The following is an 18872-nucleotide window of genomic DNA, read 5'->3' as shown; positions in this document are numbered from 1 at the left end:
CATTTATAGGGGAAGGATAAGCACTGTACTGGCTCCACCACTTAGGTGACTCCACCAATCAGTTGAATCCTAATGTATACAGTAATGAGCATTGTACAATAATATGTCATACAGTCCAAAAGGTTCATCTGGGAATATGACATCCTTGGTATGGTCCAGGATTCAGCAGTTGGATAAAGAGCATAGTCAGATAACCTTAATCTAGGTATTATTCTTTTTTAATTGAGTCAGTTATGTGTGTATATTGATCCTATATTGTTAATGGATAACACAACAATATGATATGCCACCTCAGGGTTAATGTGTTAAATTCCAGTAAGCAAGCAACCAGAATTCCATTGAATTGGAAATAACAAGGTATGTTGGAAATACTGTTTAACTGGAATGTAGGGATAAGGGCAGATGCATTATTGGTAATGAATGTGTTTGGGGTACAACTTTATTTTGGGATGTGCTCAGAAATAAGAGAATATTTAGAGACCTACTGTAACTGGGTTCATTTTAATTGGGGGAGGGGTTGTGGAATTTGACTGGTTGATAACACCAACTACAGGGTAAGGGCGTGCAACATCATCTCACTTCGCTATGAAAGCTGAATCAGTTATACCTTGTTTCCAGTGCATCGGGGCCAAGCAGGGCTGACATGGTATAGTTTCCATTGTAGCGCTATGCATGCAGGGGTAGACATCATGCACACAGTATAATAAACTGAGGAAAACAGCGAGTGCAATGCATGTTATTTTATATAAATCTGTAAACAGCTGAGAAGGCAGTAGAACAAGAATCTAGCTGTATCTTTTACTTGCTTGAAAGTGACGGGTGAAATGCCTGCTGGACTGACACAGGTGAAGCAAAGCAATACATTACTGCATTGGAGGTGGGGCGTGATGTCACACAGGGGATATAATAGGCCTGCTAGGAATTGAGAAATTAGAGTTTACCAGACAATTGTTAAGACAATGCTAAGACAATTGCTCCATCTCTGATACACTCAAAATCAGCGGTGACAAATACACTTCAGTTTCTAATTTTGTAAGCTGAAATGGCTTGTGTTCGTTAAAGGCAGGAACTCAAGACACCTGGCAAATAACAGAGGCTTTGGACTTAAGCTAAAATACCTTAATACCAGGAAAAGGAAGGACAGACACACACATACAGATACAGAAGTGGCGCTCCTGTTAGGCTGCTCTCCATATACTGTACGTAAATATTTTCACTTGTAATAATTACCATGAAAATAAATGTTCATAATTATTTAGAGTAAAGTTCTATTTTGTATTGTTTTCAACAGCCTCAGCCTGAAGTAAAGGTGCAGAAATATTTACCTTATCTCAGCTCCAGACAGCTCCTGCTGAATGCCCTGCCAGAATTAAACATTAAGTGTGTGTATATACACATATATACGTGTATGTATGTATGTGTGTATATATATATATATATATATATATATATATATATATATATATATATATATATATATATATATATATATATATATAGCTACTTTGCTGGTGGCACTCCCAAGATAAAATACATAATCATAATAATAATAATAATAATAATAATAATAATAATAATAATAATAAACTAGCCATGGTCCATTAAGTTAAACAGAATATTTATTAAACTCGTAATCAATATTATTAAACAAGTAATCCATACATTTCTTTATTTTATTTTTGTATAATAAATTACTGAGCTGTCAGCTTTCTGAGCACACAGGTACAGTTGTGTACTTATAAAAAAAAATGTGAATACAAAATAGCAAATTCTGACTGGGACAAAAAAATTAACTGTGATTGTCACCGTTTTTCCGGGAGGTCTGGTAACCCTAGTCATTCCTAACCACCCGATACGCATGCCAGCGTCAGTGACACATGTTTCCGTTAAGATATCGAAGCGAATAACGTCTTACGCGCATTTGAAATTCGGCAAAAATAATGCACATAATCAACCTAAAATTGGGTTTCCATTCAAATCCCATTTCTAGCGGACAAACTGGCCGACGTGATGACGTTGTGGGCGGAGCTAAAGTTATTCGCATCGAAAACTGAAATACGCTAGAAAAATAGTGCGACAGACCGTTTCCACTCTTTACCATGATTTTCCTTTACAAATGTATGCGATTTTACTTATATGATGACGTATCACATCTAGTGAATAACCTCAGTTTACTAAACAGCAGTCCACTGTCCTTCACTTCCCACCAGTTTATACTGACAAAAAAATTATTGTAGCGTGCACGGGGGAAGGCAGCAGTAGGGCTGGTAGGTGACGTAATCACACACAAAGGCATAAGCCCGATATACGCTTCTATGCTTTAGTGCGAGAGGTCCCGGGTTCGCCCCCGACCTCCGCTGTGTGTGGATTGCCTGCGGGAACCAAGATTGCTACAGTATTCTCGGGTGAAAATCTAACCATAATATTTGACCGGTGTACTTGAATACTATACTTTCTGTATTGTAAAATTCAGTACGTTAGGCTACCTACAGCTTGATTTGTTTTACCCCATGTGAATCTTAATTAACTGATATTTTGGTTATAGCCTACTATAAGGGTAGCCTACTATTTTCTCATAAATTACAGGAGCATTTCCATCTTTTCTTGTAATTTATGAGAAATGTTAAACGTTTAATAAGCACACACTTTTCATATTATGTTTTTCTTTTCCCCCCTCTTGTTTTTTTCTCTATTAATAAATGGGGAATAAACACGAAGTTAAGCATCTGACTGACTTTTATATACAGTCGTATATAGAGCAATTGTTTCAGTTTGTGTACAATCAAGAGAGAACATTACGAAGAGGGTTTCAAACCTGTTTTATGTAGGCTAATGTTTGATGTCACTAAACTTCTAAATTGCGTGGATTGCAAAAGAAAAGGGGAAAGGCAGAATGCTATACATGGTAAATGTACTGAATTTTCTTTGTAATTAATTACATTTATTACTGGATTTTATTTATATATTTACAATAAATATTCATTAAAATCTATGAGTTTATCAGTCATTTTTATATTAATAAAATTCATGCCATAAAAGCAAGGAATGTATTTGTAGGCCTACAGGAAAGATTGGTGTTCACGACGTGTGACGTATAGAGCCTATTAAAATAGGTTACATTACTCTGTTCAAACCGGATAATTAAAGCTATTGCGGACGTGTTCCAACTGTGCACTAAACTTGACCCGTATATTGCTCCAGAACAGTTCAGCCTAAGATTCCAACAGAAAAGAGAATCGCTATCGCTCTGTATAAACTGGCTAGCTGTGCAGAATATGCAGTCACCCAGTTGCACCTGTTACTGTTAGTCGCCATTTTTTCCTCCCAGTAAGGAACTTTCTTAGGAGCTGCAGTGCACTTTTGGGGATTTGCTTATTTTATGCGAATAAAATGGTTTCCATTTAAATTTATGCGCATTAAGGCACATTAATTCGCATTTTCTGAAAATATCTACTTTCCTAGAACCCTAAGGTCTAGGCCGGTTTTTAAAAGTTCGAATAAATGTACACGTCTTTGCGAAATACCCATTTCCATTGAGCTTGTCGCATATTTTTTTAATCCGTAAACTTTTATCGAATAAAACCACTGCAATGGAAACACAGCCACTACTGTCGCTGGTGGTGAAAAGCGCTCTGTGCCTACTGGCGCTGGTGTATAACACCTGTAACATGTTAAAGCAGCGCTGAGTGCCGCACCGCCGCGGACCAGCAGCCCATTGCAAGCTAGCAAGCTAATATAGATGCAAATACAGTGCTGACATGTCATTTCCTAAAATTATATTAAGCGAGGTTTCGGGTAAATATATAAAGAAAAAAAGGGAGTGTATATTTTAGCACTAGTACAACACGGAATTAAAATGAATGGACTATAGAATAGTTTTTGTTTTTTTTTTGTAACAATTCAATTGGTTTAAAAGCAAACACGATTATACATAAACTAATGTTAACAGAAAATAAATATAAAAAGATAATTTCGACAAAAGCTGCCGGGAAGCACTGTCGCTGCTGATTGCTTGTTTCTACGCGCTTTGAAAAGGGAGTCTCGTTTTCCAGAATATCACTTACAATGTGCGCCATCAAAAATAAAAATAAAGTTTCTGAAGAATATGATTTCAGCAAAGCTAAAACACCACACGAATATTGTCATGGGACACTTTCTATATTGGCTTGCTAGCTTACAATTGGCTGCTGGTCCGCAGCGGTGCAGCAGGTGTTATAGGTGCAGCAGGAACTGAGCGCTTTTCACCTTCAGCGACAGTGTGTCACTGACACTGGCATGCGTATCGGGTCCTAACACACATAACCACATTAATTCACAATCACATTACATTTTGCTACAAAATAAAAGTTTGCTAAAGTTGTATTGATGTAATATTTTTCAACATGTACTGACACTGGTGTAGTTTTTTGTGTAAGTTTTTATTTGGACATTTTTTGAAAGGTTTGGAACCATTGGTAGGCCTATATATCATGTTAGACCAAACCATGTGTGAAATACATCTCATTTTATATATGAGATTAATATTAATAACATTATAAAGTATATTCTTGAAGTATGTAATGAAATATCCATAATATGTTTAAATTATATTTAGAAGATGTATTGTACTGGTGTTTAATTGTATTTGTTGACATACAATCACATTTGTATCAAAAGAAATGTATTTTGGCACGAATGAATTCTAGTTCCATGGAGTCCCAGTAGATGCCGCTACTATGGCTGCCTATGGAGCGCCATTGCGAGAGCGTTCCAACTTTGGTGGCCAATCGGAGCGGCCCGTTCCAACATTCGGCCAATCGGAGCGGGCTGTTTTAACATTGGACCAATAGAAACGGGCTGTTCCAACATTGGGCCAATAGGAATGGGCTGTTCCAACATTGGGCAGCCAATCATCGCGCAGAGCCTGTTCCAACTTTGGAAGGGCGGCGTTTGAAAAAAAAACAAAAAACAAACTTCTCTGCTTGTTTTTTAATGTTATGTATTCAGGGTAATATTTAGTACGTACGTCAAAAAAAAAAAAAAAAAAAAGTTTGGCATACGAGTGAGGTATTTGCTTTGCTTTGTGAAACTGGTAATATGAATTACCTTCATTATATGTAAAGTAGCCTACAGACGGCAAATACTAGTGTTATTTTTACTTTATTTTTTTTGTAAACAAAATGATTTAAGGCTAAACACGTTATTTGTATAACGTCTGATATCAAGTGGCTGTGAAGTTTGAGGGCTGTCATTGTGATCTGTAAGCCCAGTAAATGAAAAATTGATACTGGGTCAATTGCCATAAATTCTTGTCTTTAAGCATTTTATGGTGTTATTTATTCAGTTCATAACTCTGTGTGTGTTGTGTGTGTGTGTTTTTTTTAAAGGATTGGCTTCCTTGTGTAGCCAGCATTTTGCCAGCCTGACTCTGGGATCCCTCAGCTGTTCAGAATGGAGGTGAAACTGGAGGTGCTGCTGTCCTCCAGCATCAAGAGGAAAAAGCCTTGGCCTCGGTTTAGCTAGCTTGGACAGTTGAGGGACTGTGCTCAAAGTTGTTGTCACTATTGCCCCTACCCTTAAGCCTTAGTACCATACCATTTAACAGTTAATGTACACTTTTCCCAGAGTCCTAATCTTGTTGACTAGGCGAAAAATAGGGTACTGGTTTTCCTTCAATGTAGTAACTTGCTACTGTATTGTAAATCATGACATCTCTGCATATTAGCAACTGGGAAATGTTGATAATATGTGCAAAATATTAAGTTGATATCGTTTTCTGTAAATCTAATTTGTTAAATTTTCAACCAGAAATAATATGCTTTAGGTGGAACCATATACTGTCTTTAGCAAATTATTATATTAGCAAATTAGTAAAGGCAAAGTTAATTTAAAATATGCTTGAACCACCTATTTGAAGACATGCCAGCTAACGTCTTTGTTTGTCTTTCAAAGACTCCATTGAAGAAGAAGATGCTGACTTGCTGTTCAGTTCAGTACAGGAGATACTGAAGGCAGCAGTCATGACTGATGCAGACATCCTCTCAGAAACCTTTGACTTACTGATGCAGACTGCTAAAGACCTGACTGCAAAGCTGTCTGGCTTGGTGCCGGATGGGCTGTATCTCCCAGCACCGCCTCTGTATTGCCCCCAGCCTGCTTTAGACACTGAGGTTTGTTACAGGTTTATAAAAATACTACATATGTAGATCACATCAACAAAACACTTCTGAACAGGCATAATGTTGCCATGATTATCTCTCTTTTGTTATGTACTGTTTCGTGATGTTTCATGGTTTAATAATGCACTTCCATCTACACAGGAGTATCGGGTTGTCTAAATTCTCTTGTTTTTGCCAGGCTGGTGCAGTGGATCTGGCACTAAGAGCAGAGCTGGTTTCCCGTCAGAGAGTGTCTGGTGTGCTTCAGAGGGTGCTGCTGCTCTTCAGGGCAGCTCGCTGCTCCCTTCCATCTGCACAGTGGTACATCCAGAAACTAAAACACAGCCGCAAAATCATGAATAAGGTGAACCTCCTCTGAGCACAGTATTTGTAAACGTTCTAGACACAATTGCTTATGTTAGAAACATATAACCAGGTCTTTAGTTGTTTAGAATGTTATTGAACACAAAAGTACAGACATTTAATTGCAAAGTCAAGATTATAAACAATAGGGATCTATTTTAAGTATTTAAAACAAGCTAGGCTAGCTATACAGAGATGCCAACCTAAGGGGACCATTTGTTTCTTTTTATCTTCTTTTTTATCTTTATTTATCAACATAATTTCTAAAATGTAGTATACAAATAAAATATAGTATACAAATGCAGTTATTTAAGATTTTTTTTATTTGTGTAGATTTAATTACAACTGTATTCTAGACCAACCACTGATTCTGTTTTATAGATTCGACTTAAGGGTTCTCAGCCTCAGTTGAACTCTTTCACAGACTCTCTGCTTAAATATGCAAGCAGAAGAGGTTTCTTCAAGCCAGGACCCAGTGGAGATCAGCAGTCTGTCCCAGTGTCAATCCGTGCAATAAGTATGAGCCCATCTTTATATTGCATTGTCATTACAATTGAGTCAAAGCACCAACACATTTTAATGAAATGCTTACACAGATGCTTTGAAGTTTCATGACAATTTTTTTTTTTTGTGTTCTTATTAGGTACTTTCCGAGAACTTTGCAGCCTGTGCTGGATGTTCCATGTTCGAAAACGATTATCAGCAAGCTGTAGGAAATACCAGCTTGCAAGGAACAGTGCGAGGGACCCAGAGGTACTGTATGAATTGACGGTTATTTATGTTTAAAGTGCAGCTGCTTTTCCAGGGATGCTTTGGTAAGAAAGGTAAATGTACAGGGGTCGTTGAATGGCTCACTTTGGTCAGTAGTGATCAGAAATGTGTTGCACCAACTGGCAAGCTTGAAATACCTCAGCCTATCTCCCAGATGATTCTTTATTAGTAGCAACATTTATGAAAGTGTATGCTGACTGAACCTCTGTTAAGAGGGTAGTCCATCTACCACAGCAATTAGGTCTTAAAAATTGTAACACTACAGTGTTACTTTATCTGGGGAAATGATGGCAAATGACCATTTACTAAAAGCATGTCACCTTACTGAATAATTTCTTTCAGGGCTATGTGGGAGCTGTGGAGTATGATGCTGGGGTGGCGGAGCACTGTCTTGATGCTCTGGAGTGGGCTTATCGCTTGCTGCCCTTTGCTAGGTTTATGAACGCTGAAGAAATCACTCAAGATGTAATCCTAAGCCTCGTGGGGGAACTGCCTCCAATACGGAAGGTACAAACAAGTGAACAATAATGAAAAGGTTTCATTTCATAACTTCCACAGTAGGGAAGACGATTATGTTTGTTATTCTAGTTATATCCAGTGTTAATTACGTGTGCTCCTGGTTTAGGTGGCAGAGGTCCTTGTGAAAGTGTTTCCTGAGCAGGAGGAGTCTGTACGAGTTCCACTGAGGGAAAAATATAACTCCTGCAACATCTAAGGCATTCCACTGTCAAAGGTAATGCTGTATACCATCTCAGACTTTCTTATTGTGAGACTATCCATTCATCCCTAGATTCAATTAAAGTCTTAAGTGTGTGGTTTCTTGTCTTGTTAGTAAGTGGCTTAAATGGGAGACGTAGTACTGAAGTTGTATGCGAAGTTCCGTGCAGTATTTATAGTACTACACTAGGATTACATTTTAATTCAATGTTCAGTTTTAAAAAGTGCCAAATAAAACAAACAACTGTGATGAAGAAAACTGATGGCATTTTTCTGTTAAAAAAAAACAAAAAAAACCAAAGAGTTGTTGCACTGATGGGTTCCATTTACAATTTAAATGAGATAACAGCATACTGATCCAAATATTTCCCATTACTATTGAAGAAAAAAAACCTTCTTATAGCATATTTGTTCCAACATAAGATTCCACAATGTGTTTCCAGGTCCTGAAAGAGAAGAAATGATGTCAGTTGTTATCCAAGATCTTCTGAAGCAGAGATGCAAACAGCTGAAACGTATAGCCAGAAACATTGGTCCTGTGGAGTTTCACATCTGGGAGAGGGATGAGGAGGGTGTGGCAGAGAATGACAATCCCCTCTGTGACAGGTTTTCACTGGGGACCAGCCTGAGCCAGAGCACTTTAACTGACTTTGGGAGACCTCAGTTATACAGTGATGACACAGCAGTTACCATTTCAGAGCAACTGCAAGGAGAGAACAGTAGGGATGAAGTTAATATAAATGAGAGGTACGTCACTATTGGTGAGCAGTTTTGTGTCTGTTGTGATTAAATGCCACGGATAGTGGCAGAACAGTTCAGATTGTTCAAACTTTGTTGAAACGTAGTTAAAAAAAAAGGTTTAAGAACAGATGGAGGTTAATTGTTTTTACACACAATGCAAGCATTAGGTTGTGTGTTTGTACAGTATGGCTGGTATTCACTATGTCTGCATTAAAACTCTGCTCTCAATGTTGTTTCACAGCAGACACAGTAAACCTCAAAGTATGGAGCTGTTGCCTGATAAAAAGAAAGTTTCAGATAAACTGAACAGAAAATTAAAGTTGAATGCTGAAAAAGTTGAAGGCCATGTGCTGGACCCCCTGGCACTACCTGTAGTGGGATCCTGGGAGTTTGAATGTGATGACGATGAGTATGTCCAGTTCTTAGAGCTATTCTTGAGCTACATGCTGGAGAAGGGCCTGGTAAATAACAAAGACCCCAGCATTCCCTTCCTCGCCTGCTTCTCCTCGCACCTTCGAGAGCACAAGCTCAACTCCCTCCTGTTTGATGTGCACACCACTCTGAAACGTCGGCAGAACCAGAAGGGCAGCAGCAATATCTTCAGAGCTGGCAGTTGCTATCACCTGGTCCCGGGACCACCCCCTGCTCCTCTGGGGAAACCAGTGTCTGTGCACAGCGAGACCTGGAGTGCACAGTCAAGCCTGAGACCATCTAGTTCTATGGCAGATCCATCAAAAACCAACCTGAATACTAATCTGTATTTCTCTGGCGCTCATAAAGGCAAACAGAAAGGTTTGTTCGGCCTTAGGCTGCAACTGTCGTCCCCTCCTCGTCAGGATGTTTCCCCAGAATCAATGCCCACCCCAAGATCTGTTTCATTGTACAGCCAAAGCACGTGTGGTCCCTTGTGCGCCACTCCCCGGACACCTCAGACCGAAGCCTACGTTTTTAAGGCTTTGCTGCCCAAGGATGTGGACCCGCCTGTGGATGAGCTGACTCCAGAGCTGCAGTCCCGGTTCAGGCTCACAGGGAGGCTGCTGGAATGGATGATTCGGTGGTTGGACCGCAGGCTCCTGTGCGGACCCAGTAAAGCACAGAGTACAGCACTGTGATCCGAGTGTAGGCTTCGGCACCGGCCATTCTCAGCTCTCTCTGGAAGCTGGAGAGGAGGTACTCAGCAGGGCTGCTGGTGGACAAGCACCTTCATTCAAGGGTAAACCAGGTGTTCATAAGAGACTGGTTTTAAGACACTAGTAATGTACATGCTTTTTCAGTAATTCTTGCAATGCATATGTTACTGTTCAAGTCAGAAATGTGTTAATATTTGCACTATCTAGTAGTATTATAATTCTGCTAGCTAATGCAGATATTAAAAGGATCCCCCGAGTTCTAACTTACCTCTAACATATATAGTTGTCTATTGATTTGAAAATATTTTTTACATAATATATACAATAATAATACAAATAGCACTTTCACATGGGCATCCTTTTAATTGTATTAATATGGTCCAAAAAGTGTTTTCAGATGCTCATGCATAAATGCTTTGTTTGTGTTTTCTATTTTTTTTTTTTTTTAACTTTAGTCGTTGCCAATGGTTTGTTTGTGATTATTAAACCTGAGTAGTTAGCTAAACTTATTGGTGAGAAAATATAATTCTTAGGTGACACAAATGATTCTTTGATTTATAATTCTAATTCATACTTGTACCGTTCAAACTTGACCACAAGTTTTCCTCCCACAGGTTCCAGAACGAGAGTATATCGTAGCTCCAGTTTTCCAACAAGAGCCCAAGTCAAAGGTGGAGAGAGAAAGCAGTGTGGACACTGGTTATCCTGCATCAGCTGAAACCCCCATCACTCTTTTAGACCAGGAGATATTTGAGTCACAGCATGGGCATGATTCAGAGTGAGTGATATACAAACTAGATGAGTGGACAAAGTAACAAACAGCAACACCTGCGTGAAGGTTTCACTTTCGCAAGGAACATTTCTGTTTAGCCATATTTCTGTTGATTTGAGACACACCATTAGATAGATTGCAGCAGGGATGAAGAAACATTTGCTCTAATCAACATTTGGGCAGGCGATTCAATCCAGAGAAGTTTGGATGGAAGCGTAACATAACAAGCACGCAATCTTGAAAGCCTGAACAGATGAAAGGGTGGTCATGTGAATGTTGCTGCTTGCATTGGGTACGCGCATTGTGTACTTGCTTTTGTCACCCAGGTCGACACTGCTTCTTCAAAAAGCAGTCTGAAATGGCGACCTGTGCAGAGCATGCCAGTGTGAAAGGGGCTGTAGTGTATCCTTTCTATTTTGTATTTTGAATTTAGAAACCTACACTTTCTCCCACCCCCAAATAGGAAGGCTTCTGATGTGGACGAAGGCCATAAAAGTAGAACCAAAGATCAAAGCCCTTCTCTGAACTATGATCTGGAAGAAGTCACATCAGACTTGGAGAATAAGGATGAAGAAGATGGAATGGCACTGAAGGAAGAATTAGATTTGCCATCTGTAGAAGGTAGGAATTAGGAATACTTATATAATATACACAAACACACACACATCGTGTTACGTCTCTGTGTACAATAAGCAGAGACGTAACAAGGTGTGTTACAATTCTCCACATTCAAACATGCGTTAATATGACTGTGTATGGGATATAGGATTTCTTACCTCAATTTCCTGCCCCTCCCAAAACCCTGTAGTTTGAAAAATGATTATGACTGTGGTTCTCTCTTTGAATCAGGTTAATTGTCCTATGTTGTTCTACATGTTAATTATCTTTTTACAGTGTAGATAATACTTTGCAATGTACATAATGTATTTTCTTCGTATTTTGGGGGGGAAAAAAACTGCATGTCTTATTTTTGGGTTGGTGGTCTGCATTTCTTTGTTGTTGCAGATGATACTGGTCCTGAAGATGGCTCAGAACATGTAAGCCCCACTATCTCTGTGAGCATTAAGACTGTTCCCAGGCCAAACGTTGCATTATTGGTTATTAACAACATTTTCACGGGTACCAATCCCATCCCATAGACTTTAATGGTAATGGATTTCAGATATTAGCAAGTGTCTGCCGCTTAATGCCAACTTGTTTTTACAATTTCTATGGCTATTTTTTAACACTAATGAACCATGACGTGTATTTCAGTGCGTTGTTTCTGCAACTATAGTATACATCGTTTTTCCAGATACATACACTTGAAAATGTGACTTTTCACATAATAACAACGTTCGGTTAATAACAACTTTTTGCTGGGAACCGAGAGGTTGCTAATAAGCAGCATCTACTGTATTTGTTAAAGGAAATTGACAAGAAAAGAAACCACAGTTATGTTATTGTACAGTGTACGCAAAATTTAATAATGTCTCTTTTAGTACTTTTTAATTGAATCTGTGTGCTTTAAATCTAATTTTAAAAAAAACAAACGTGTCAGCACTTTTGGCATTTTAAGAAGTATAGTGGTGTAATTAATCAATCATTTACATACATTATTGGATTTTATTTTAGTCACAGAGATTGATACTTTTGGATTTGGAGTGTCCAAGAACTTTTCCTACAAGGGAACAAGAGTTGGAACAGATGGTAGCCACAGTGAGTAAAAAAGGACTTTGTGTAAAATGCTTGTGAGGTGTTTGCAGGATAGCTTACTCAAACAGTAGAGCTGGGAGTGGTTGCCATGATGAGAATGTAAACAGTCACTGTTGACGACTGTGCTGTTACAGACTTGTTGCTGTAATGGTCTGTGGGAGAGAGTGACCAAATCCACTTTTAAAGCACAAAACAAGGTTTCAAGTTCATATCATTTTTGATATTCCAAAACAGGGAACAAATATTTAGAATTATTGAATTTGTTTCTTTATTGTTTTATAGGGCTGAAGGGACAAACGCGAAATCAAGTTTACCAAACTCTGTATCTGCTGACATGGCGGCTGCAGAGACATCAAGGTGAGTATGAATGTCATGAGTATATGTGGGACTCCTCGTAGTAGTTTTGTAAGGGCATTGTGGACAGCAGCAGAGATGAGCAGGTGAAGAATTAGCTCAGTATTGAAAACCCCACACTGCTGTGCTGTGCTGCTTTCCTCAACCAGAATTACAAGCAAGTTGGCCCCAGGCTGCCACACCTTCTCCATAGGTGGTGTGCATTAGCTTCTCTTTGTCATGTAAACTCCTGCCCATCTGTCTGACTCCTACCAAACTCATTTCACAAACCAGCTCTAAACATGATGATACGATGTTAAAACAAAATGAGAGGAAACATGTTTCTTCTTGTTTGTTTCTTTTGAACCACATTAATAAAATGGTGGATCACAAGAAGACTTCATTAAACTTGGTTTGTTTTCGGTATATCTGTTGAAATCTTGTTATTTTCAGCCCTGTAACAGGTGGAGATCATAGCCCAGCTTTTCGTGTCCAATTCCATACTCCAGACCCAACGCCAGGCCTTTCAGCCACCACTGTTCCCACTGAAACTGGGGAGCCTCAGAGAAGAGAACCCAATACACAGCCACTTGCTAATTCTGAAGCTGTCAGGCAAATGTTACATGATGAGATGTTCAGGCTGGTGCAGGTGAATGATTGTACAATACTGTAATAGGATACCTGGGTGTTTTTTTTTTTTTTCAGATACTGATACAGCATTCCAAAAACGTGATATTACTGTTAAATTACACTGTTCATGAGTCCCCAACAAGATGAGCCACATTTTTTTTTAACCCAAGTTTATTTTTGCACTTGCAGCTACAGCAGATCAATTTCATGAGCCTCATGCAAGTGGTTGGTTCTTCATTTATGAATCTTTGAAACGCACAGCAAAATCTGCAGGAGGCGCAGCCCAATCAGATGAATGGGAATCAGCCTTTAAATCTTATCAATGAAAGGCCAAGGCAATCAACAGGGGTGCAACACAGAGAACCAGCTCTGTGTAACCAACAGCAGTCCTCCCTAGAGAAACACACTGGCAGCTCCAAGAATCTGAATGCAGATGGTCAGAGCAATAAGGAAAATATTGCACAGGTAATGTTACAGTGGCATTGTTGTACTGTGGTAGTGGAAATATGATGGTAGACTGCCTTTTGATTTAGTTTAGTTTTCTTTAAAAAAAAAAATGCTTTTCACTTCCCATGGTTCTTTCTTGTAACATACATGTGTGTGTTGATTTTTTTAGAATCCTCCTCTGTTGATCTTGCATCTTGACCCTCCGCAAAGTCAACCGGAGAGTGAAGGTTTGATCCCAGCATCTCATGGATTGCTTACGACCTCCCCCAACAAACGCAGGGTTCAGCTGCTGGTGCCGCCATCTGACACCCAGCAAACTCCCACTCTCATTCCACTGGAAAAGACATCGGGTAGGGCAAAAGGCCTGCAACTGCTTAAGCTCCAGCCCCCAGATCAGTTCAAACTAGCCACTCCGTCCGTGAAGCCTTTCATTCCTTTGCCACGGGTCTCCGCTCAGTTCCTCCCACAGCCTCGAGAGGCCTGGGCCCCGTCATCATTATCATCCCAGCCAGAGAACAATCCCAGACTTCATCCACACTGGAAGTGCTCTGGGCCACCATCCCACCTAAACCTTAGCCAGTATAACCCGGAAGCCTTGAGAAGAGCAGAGGAAGAAAAGGCCAGGTGGGCAGAGAAGGTTGCAAAAGGGCCTCCTAGACATCTAAACCTGGAGCAGTACGAAGGTAATCCTGTACCTGAAGCTCAGCACTGGGTCCCTAGTGGTATTCCTGAGAGGAGAGGGACAGGAGCTCAACCTCTTGTGCCGCCTCCTCGGGACACTCCTGATTTTCCTTGTCTTGGACTGCCTCTACTGCGTTTTCAGCCTGCTGTGTATCAGCTCTCCAGTGCCTGTATGATTCCACTGCTCCAGACAGCTTCACAGACAGCACCTGGAAGACCTTTACTCACAGGCTGTGCAGCTCCAGTGCACTGTCCCAGCCTACAGATGCTTCAGGCTAACCACCCCTCTATTAGCAAGGTAGCATTGACTATTTTAGGCTGTTCTTCAAAACTGTAAATTGTCTAGTGTAGGAGTGTTTTTGTCTTAACTTCTTTTAGCGGCCCTTCATTCTGTTTCATAACTGGTTTAACACAAGTCATCAGCAACTAAATATATTTCTTACATTATTTATATTATAAATCGATCACAATAAAATGAATAATATACAATGAAAAAATCTAATCTGAAATATTTTAAATGGTTTAATATAAATGTGATATGAGGGAGAACAATTTTGTTTTTGGATATTTATATGCAGTGCTACAAAAAGTTAAAGGAAAAAAAAAAAATGACCAAAAGAATTTTGCACTGGAGATATACAGTCCAGTGCAAAATTACTCAAGGCTGCATGCAGCCCCAGACCTTCTACTGCAGTTAGTAAGCAAATAGGTAGCAGATGTTTTCACATTAATGTCATTTTTTAAAATTATTTTTAAATACTACTATGCAGTTGGAAAATAAATTCTCACCAATGGTAAAGTTCTTTTTATTTTTATTAAAATCAACTTTTTTGGCAAAGAGAAGCCAAAGATTCAAAGACAGTTGAAGTACTTCCCACTACATTACTGTGACATCATTATAAAGCATAGCATGTGGCATCAATTGGTTAGAAATATAGAAAATGTTTTCCTTTTGTATTGCAACCACAAGGTTCTTCCACAAACACTTCCTTTCCGACCTCCAAAACTCATCCCGGTTCAGGAGCTCCTTGCTTTTGAGCAGAGCAGACTGAAGCATGGTTTTGAAGAAGCACCACTCGGACACCTGCAGCTTCAGAAGGCGGACATCGAGCCATTTGAAAGAAAAACTGCCCGGGATTCACTAAAAAGGTGAGATCCCATTTTGAAACTTCATGCTGTGCCCTGGACTGCCTATTATTCCCTGACTTGAAATATTAACATTAAGAGCAGTTTGCGCTAGTGTTGTGCTCTAAAACATGTCCCTGCAGTTGGATAGAACAGCATAGTGCTGTAGCTCATGTTTTGAATATCGGAAACAGTCTTAATTTTTTTTCTCTTTACCAGGCAAAAAAGACGAATTGAGAAGAGGCAGGAGGGGAAAAAGGCAATTGTCACATTCAGACCAGAGAACTCAATTATTCTTCCAAAGGAGGTAAGTTGCACCAACATGAGATATAAGACAATTAACATGTTTCCATTAAAATGATATTAAAGTGATATGTGTGTGTGTATATTGTGGTGTAGCATCCCTGCCATGCTTGTTTGCGCCCTTAAGCTTTAGACCCAGACACAAGAACTGCCTTCACATACTTTTATTAACACATACAAATAAACAAAACACTGGAACTAAACAAAAGCCTAACTCCACACAGACAGCCTTCACACATTCAACCTGCTTATTTATACCTGCCTGCTTAACTACAGGCAGGTGTCCCTCATTCCATTAGAGCCAGCTCTAAATTCAAACCAAAGACATAAAAAAAGTTTTTCTTAAACACGTTCTTTTAAATGTATTTTTAGAAAGAAGTCACAGAACCATCAAGATCCCAGCTGGGAGAGGGATTTGTCATTCCGCCTGGTGAGTACCAGTGCTATAAAGATATTTTTAAACCTGTTACATGTCTCTCTATTTTACAGCACTGCTACTTTATGCATTACTTGCATGTGTCTGTATCAAAGTGCTTAGTTCTGATTTCCGGTTGTTTTTAGGTTCTTTTGATTTGGTGTTGGCTGATCAGGCATTGATTGCAGGACCTATCCCTACCTCTGCTGAATTACATTGCTTAGCTTCAACAAAGAAGAAACCTGCAGATATACAGGACGCCAGCACTAATACTGAACCTGGTACGACAACACTGCATTTAATCGTACTACAGCAAAACACATCTTTCTGAGCTCAGAATTAGATCACTTTTACATTTAGTATAGTGTAGGTCTTCCGTGACAATATTATGATGACATAGTCGTATACAGTGACAAAAGAGATACCTCTTGACAGAGTTTGCTATGTTATGTAAGTGACTGGAGTAATCTTTCCAATCGGTGCTCAGCTGTGAGAGCTAAGAGGATTTTCCACATTTAGAACAGGAACAACCCTGTTTTAATCTCTCACTCGTTGGACACATGCTAGAAAACTCTTGCTCATCCAGACATGGGAAAACAATTGTACAGCATATTCGAAGAAAATCATAGTCGACCAAAATTGGAAAATAATATATCTGGTATGACATTATAGAGAAAATACTATAGTATATACAGGACTTTACTACTGTCAGTATATTTAGCTTTTTCTCAAAATCATAAATGCTTATTATTATTGTTTTTTTCTGTTTGTGAAAAATCTAACATTTTTGGTTCTCTTGATTAATCTTGATTAATCCTCTTTTGATGTGATATTCTGTCTTCAGCTCCTTCTCCTCCATTGTGTACTGACAGTAGAACATCTGCAGACATTCAAGCTTTGCAGACTTGCCCTCCAGTTTGTAAGTCTAACTGGCCTTCATTTGACTTCTCTGTCTTTCTCAGGAGACGAGTAAAATATTGGTGCTTTTTATATAAATAATTGTATCTTGCATCACTGCTTATATGGTACGTGAAAAAATGTATAACCTTACTTTTCATAGTACAGAAATATGCTGTAAAATCCCTATCCCATAATAATCTGAATTATATAGAATTTAGAGCGCTTTATTCAGGTTTTTGAATTCATACAAAATTGGAACATAACTTGTCAAGTCATACTTGTCTTGGTTATCATCTGTCTGTTCTGGCTTTTGCTTTTCAATGGAAAATTGAGTTCAGTTGCATACATACTTTACTATTTTGAATTGTGCCTTTCAATTAGTTTCTTGAGGTGCCATCAATCTTTTATATAGTTTGTATAGTTTCTCCGAGTTGTTGGCAGTAATTGTAGTGTAGTTTCTGAAAATTGGCACTTACACGTCACACTTTGGTTTCCGTGATAAAAGATTTACATTTGTTGACCTGTTTCTACCAGTTGTGGATTTTGTCTCGTAGCGTACATGAAATTACAATGCAAGTAATCTGTGATAGGTACTGTGATGGAGATTTACTATTTAAGAATCAAAGATTAATACAAAAGCATCACAGAAAAAAGGGCATCAATTTCATAGAGTCTGTATTTCTTCTTATCTCACACTGATCTTCAATCTTTTTGCCTGCTGACTGTGGTGGGCTATGAAATAATTGTGTTCTTAAATGTAATCCACTCCCTTTTCTAAAGCTGTGATACCATACAGAGGTGTTGAAACTGCAGCACCAGTGCCTGTCACTGACACTGGGAATAAGCCCATTATCACCGCACTGGATTCAGGTGTGACCTGCTTGCTCCTCTTTTTTACAGTTTTCCCATGCTTTTCCTGTGCATTTTACCATCGTTTACCCTGGTTTGCCATGTTTATCAATATGCTTTAGCATACCTCCCTGTTGTTTTCAATGCTTGCCTATGCTTTATCATGCTTTCACTATGCATTTTTACACTTTGCTATGCTTTTACTATTGGAAACTTTTATAAGGGTGCTTCCCCTTGACTGGCCCTAAAGGTGCACTGACATCTTGATTATGTATTGTCTGTAAACCCAAAGTCTTCAAGTGATTTCCCCTTAAAATAGCTGCAGCTGCAAGAACCCCTGTAGTTGAAGGGAAATATGAAATTCATACAAGTGTTTAAAAAGTAATGGACAGTAAGAGGAGGGAGGGGGTATATCCAAATGTTTAGCAGAAAATCATTTCTGCAATTGTGTTGAAACACAGCACAGCCTGCACATTTTCATTTCAGATACCATAAACTTGTTTTAATTTTTTAGCAGCTCGTCAAATACCGTCAAGTTTTGCCTCCAGATGTTTTCCTAAATCTCAGATTTCCAAAGGAATCCTCACAAGAACCCCTACCCACAAGCTCTTCAGATCCTGCCATCGTGCAGGTGGGTTGAAGTATTGTCTGAAGAAATGTCACTGTTTTATCTAAAAGATGTCTTTGCGATTGGTTTTAAATCCTGGAGTTCAATATCTTCAAAAAGTTCACTTTGCAAAGGGAATAAAGACCTGCCCAGTTACAGAAGGCTTGGTTGGTTTGCCTCATTTTGTTTTGTGGCTCCTATAAGTGATATTTGCTGTGAACGTTTGAATCTGATTGTGCATCACATGGCGGTTTTG

At 39.0% G+C, this 18872-nt stretch overlaps 1 protein-coding gene and 2 long non-coding RNA genes across 4 annotated transcripts; all 3 read left to right on the top strand.

Moving 5' to 3' along the window:
- Positions 1 to 4715: 4715 nt before the first annotated feature.
- LOC131696959 (ciliogenesis and planar polarity effector 1-like) lies at positions 4716 to 9681 on the top strand. The gene is given in 11 exon segments (XM_058985430.1): positions 4716 to 4758; positions 5932 to 6149; positions 6337 to 6501; positions 6882 to 7017; positions 7144 to 7253; positions 7614 to 7778; positions 7897 to 7972; positions 7975 to 8004; positions 8432 to 8735; positions 8971 to 9521; positions 9566 to 9681. Coding segments are annotated over 11 exon segments (1914 nt in total).
- Positions 9682 to 9689: 8 nt separating this feature from the next.
- LOC131699393 (uncharacterized) lies at positions 9690 to 11224 on the top strand. The gene is made up of 3 exons (XR_009308098.1): positions 9690 to 9942; positions 10474 to 10637; positions 11095 to 11224. It is a non-coding gene; the product is annotated as an uncharacterized LOC131699393 (long non-coding RNA).
- Positions 11225 to 16415: 5191 nt separating this feature from the next.
- LOC131699392 (uncharacterized) lies at positions 16416 to 18760 on the top strand. 2 transcript variants are annotated; one of them, XR_009308096.1, is made up of 3 exons: positions 16416 to 16541; positions 17105 to 17179; positions 18524 to 18760. It is a non-coding gene; the product is annotated as an uncharacterized LOC131699392 (long non-coding RNA). The 2 variants fall into 2 exon arrangements; XR_009308097.1 differs by lacking the exon at positions 16416 to 16541 and adding an exon at positions 16823 to 16918.
- Positions 18761 to 18872: the final 112 nt, after the last annotated feature.

Source organism: Acipenser ruthenus, chromosome 2 (assembly GCF_902713425.1).
Source record: "Acipenser ruthenus chromosome 2, fAciRut3.2 maternal haplotype, whole genome shotgun sequence".
In the NCBI taxonomy this organism is placed as follows: domain Eukaryota; kingdom Metazoa; phylum Chordata; class Actinopteri; order Acipenseriformes; family Acipenseridae; genus Acipenser; species Acipenser ruthenus.
This window is presented reverse-complemented; position numbering and strand designations above follow the sequence as displayed.